The sequence below is a fragment of the Triticum aestivum genome, chromosome 6A (assembly GCF_018294505.1).
Source record: "Triticum aestivum cultivar Chinese Spring chromosome 6A, IWGSC CS RefSeq v2.1, whole genome shotgun sequence".
Classification (NCBI taxonomy): Eukaryota; Viridiplantae; Streptophyta; class Magnoliopsida; order Poales; family Poaceae; genus Triticum; species Triticum aestivum.
In genome coordinates, this window is record NC_057809.1 from 565,562,336 (window position 1) to 565,565,102 (window position 2,767).

The 2,767-nt window shown below is 51.3% G+C and overlaps 1 protein-coding gene across 1 annotated transcript; it reads left to right on the plus strand.

Moving 5' to 3' along the window:
- Positions 1-272: 272 nt before the first annotated feature.
- LOC123131058 (WAT1-related protein At1g44800) lies at positions 273-2,415 on the plus strand. Its single transcript, XM_044550824.1, has 4 exons — positions 273-393; positions 951-1,013; positions 1,089-1,760; positions 1,873-2,415. The coding sequence occupies exons 1-4, from the start codon at positions 293-295 to the stop codon at positions 2,099-2,101; spliced, it is 1,065 nt and encodes a 354-aa protein (XP_044406759.1). The 5' UTR covers positions 273-292; the 3' UTR covers positions 2,102-2,415.
- Positions 2,416-2,767: the final 352 nt, after the last annotated feature.

The window sequence follows — 2,767 nt, forward strand, 5'->3', positions numbered from 1 at the left end:
AGAGAATAGTGCGTAAAAACGCTCTGCAAAAGGGCGGGGTCCCGCCCATCGGTCCAACCAAAAGAGGGTGGCCGATCCAGAACCTATCTGGATAGAGGTCCCAATGCGTAGGACCGGAAGTAGAGAGATCACCGATTGCCAGAATTGGGATCCTCCAGATCTAGAGGCAAATGCGAGTGGTTGCCCACGAAGGTACTTCCTACGAATAATCTGAAGCCACAGGCCACCCTCCTCCGTCTGGATCCGCCAAAGCCATTTAGACAGGAGGGCAATGTTCATACGCTTGGAGGAGATGACTCCCAAGCCTCCCTGGACCTTAGGCTTGCAGATCTCAAACCATTTGACCATATGGTACTTCTGTTTATTGTTCTCTCCCGCCCAGAAGACCATTAGGTATGTACTTCGATCATTCTTTCAATCGCTTTAGGGTTTTCTTCTCGGTTTTTTCGCTCGTGCATAGTTTCGGTCTTGTATGAATTTGTTCTTCCCCAGCTGATTTCATATGTGTGTGCATTTGTGTTGACTATGTGCATCCTAGTCCTGCAGAGATTAGGTATGTGCTCATTGTGTTTGTATCTCCCTTCAGCTTTATTATGAATCAATAAAAACGTCTTCTGTCAAGAAAAAAGAAAATCAGAGTGCATTAATTAGCAGAAGTAGAAAATGACACATAAGCAGGTATATGCAGCTAGCTATCCGGTCTGTCTGCGGTATTTGTGCTTACGTACGTGTAAACGCACTTGAGACGACCTCCACTAAGGCAGTGTGCCCTGATTGGCCACTGGTGGAGGTCCTACCATGCATGGAACCCGCCACATGTCAGCTGGAAGCATGCACGGTTACAGTTCCATCCACTCGTACAATTAATTTTATTTATACGAGTTCATTTCGATTCATTTTTACCAAGCTCCTAGATCATTATTTCATGATAAAACGTATAACATGTGCAGGGAACGGAGGCCAAAGATGACAACCACCATCTTCATAAAGATTATGTGGCTCGCATTTCTCGAGTACGTCCGTATGGTTAATTACACAGAACTCTTTCTTCATTACCGACTGACACGTAGGTGCCCATTGTCTCTTAGGCCGGTGCTCGACCAGAACCTGTATTTCATGGGCGCGAAGCTGACCTCGGCGGGGTTCGCGACGGCGCTCCTCAACACACTCCCGGCCGTCACCTTCGTGCTGGCCCTCATCCTGCGCATGGAGAAGGTGCGGCTGCGGAGCCTGCACAGCCAGGCCAAGATCGCTGGCACAGTCCTCGCGGTGGCCGGCGCCGTGCTGATGGTTCTGTACCACGGCCCTGTCGTGCGGTTCCCGTGGACTAGTGGCCATCACCATGCCACCATCGGTGGCCAGGTCGCCGCCGCGCGGGACTGGCTGATCGGGACCGTAATGCTCATCGCCTCCTGCATGATCTGGCCGGGCTTCTTCATCCTCCAGGCCAACACGCTCGGGAGCTACCCGGCGGAGCTGTCTCTCACGGCGCTCATCTGCGGTATGGGCTCGCTGATGAGCGGCGCCGTCGCCCTCGTTGCTGAGCGCGCCGACACCCAGGTCTGGGTTGTCGGCTTCGATAGCCGCCTCTTGACCGTCGTCTACGCCGGCATAGTGTGCTCCGGCGTGGCGTACTACTTGCAGGGCGTCGTGTCAAGGCAAAGGGGCCCGGTGTTCGTGACGGCCTTCAGCCCGTTCAGCATGATCATAACCGCCGTCATGGGCTCCATCATTCTCAAAGAGGAGATCACTCTCGGAAGGTACGTACATTAGTGCTGCCTGCCACCATATCAAAATGGACCAGGATAAATATACATGCATGCAGCAGTGGAACGTTCCATACTAATGATACCATTTCCTTTGTGCTTTCAGTGTGATTGGTGCAGTGATCATCGTGACAGGCCTCTACTTTATCATCTGGGGCAAGAGCAAGGACGACATCAGCCCCAGTCAAGTCTCCGACGTCAGCGTCAAGGGAGCCGGTGAACTGCCCTTAACCTCGGTGACCAACGGCCACGGCAAGCAGTACGAGCTCGGCAACGGCAACGGCAACGGCGGCCATGTCGACGTCGAGACGCCCACGACCAATGGGCACTACTAGCCAAGGGATCGTGCTATAGTACGTCCTTTAGTTGTCCATCTAGCTTTTCCCCTTGTACTGCATAGTCCATCGATCGATCATGCATGGAGACGATTTTTCTCTCTCTACTTTCTTCTTGCCAGCTTCTCCGTAGCTACGATCTTATCATGTGACTATGTGAGAGTAAGTAAGTGCTGCTTATAGCATTTCCCGTGATGGTTATACTGGATGCTGCCAGACATCTCCAACGCTGACCCTTAAAATGGACAATATTTGTCCATGAACCGGTAGGAATCAGTCCGTGAACGGTAATGCAGGAGATGGTCATTCAACCATGTCCCCTAAATTTTCCTCGATGCATGTGTCTGTCGCGGTTGAGGAAAGAGAGGAGATGTATGGATGACCGACGTGGTGGCCACAGGACTCTCCCAAAACAAGCCCTCCCCCCCTCCAAAAAAAATTGCTTCTAGTTTGAAAGAGTTTGGACGTCCATAAGTTTGGGGGATAAAATTGGATGACGAAAAGTGTTTGTACTCCAGCAAAGGACATATAGAGGCGATTTGAGGGCCTATGTTGGAAATGTCCTAGATGTGTACAAGGGTATTCATGAAATTCTAAACATGAAAGCTAACTGGTGACCGGTAGCTGGGGGCTGGATGGTAAGCGAACGGGTTTGCCTGGCAATTT

Coding starts and splice junctions, on each gene's coding strand:
- LOC123131058 (XM_044550824.1), top strand. CDS start 293: ATGACTCCCAAGCCTCCCTGGACCTTAGGCTTGCAGATCTCAAACCAT. Junction 394..950: donor CCCGCCCAGAAGACCATTAG/GTATGTACTTCG, acceptor TAACATGTGCAG/GGAACGGAGGCCAAAGATGA. Junction 1,761..1,872: donor GAGGAGATCACTCTCGGAAG/GTACGTACATTA, acceptor TTGTGCTTTCAG/TGTGATTGGTGCAGTGATCA.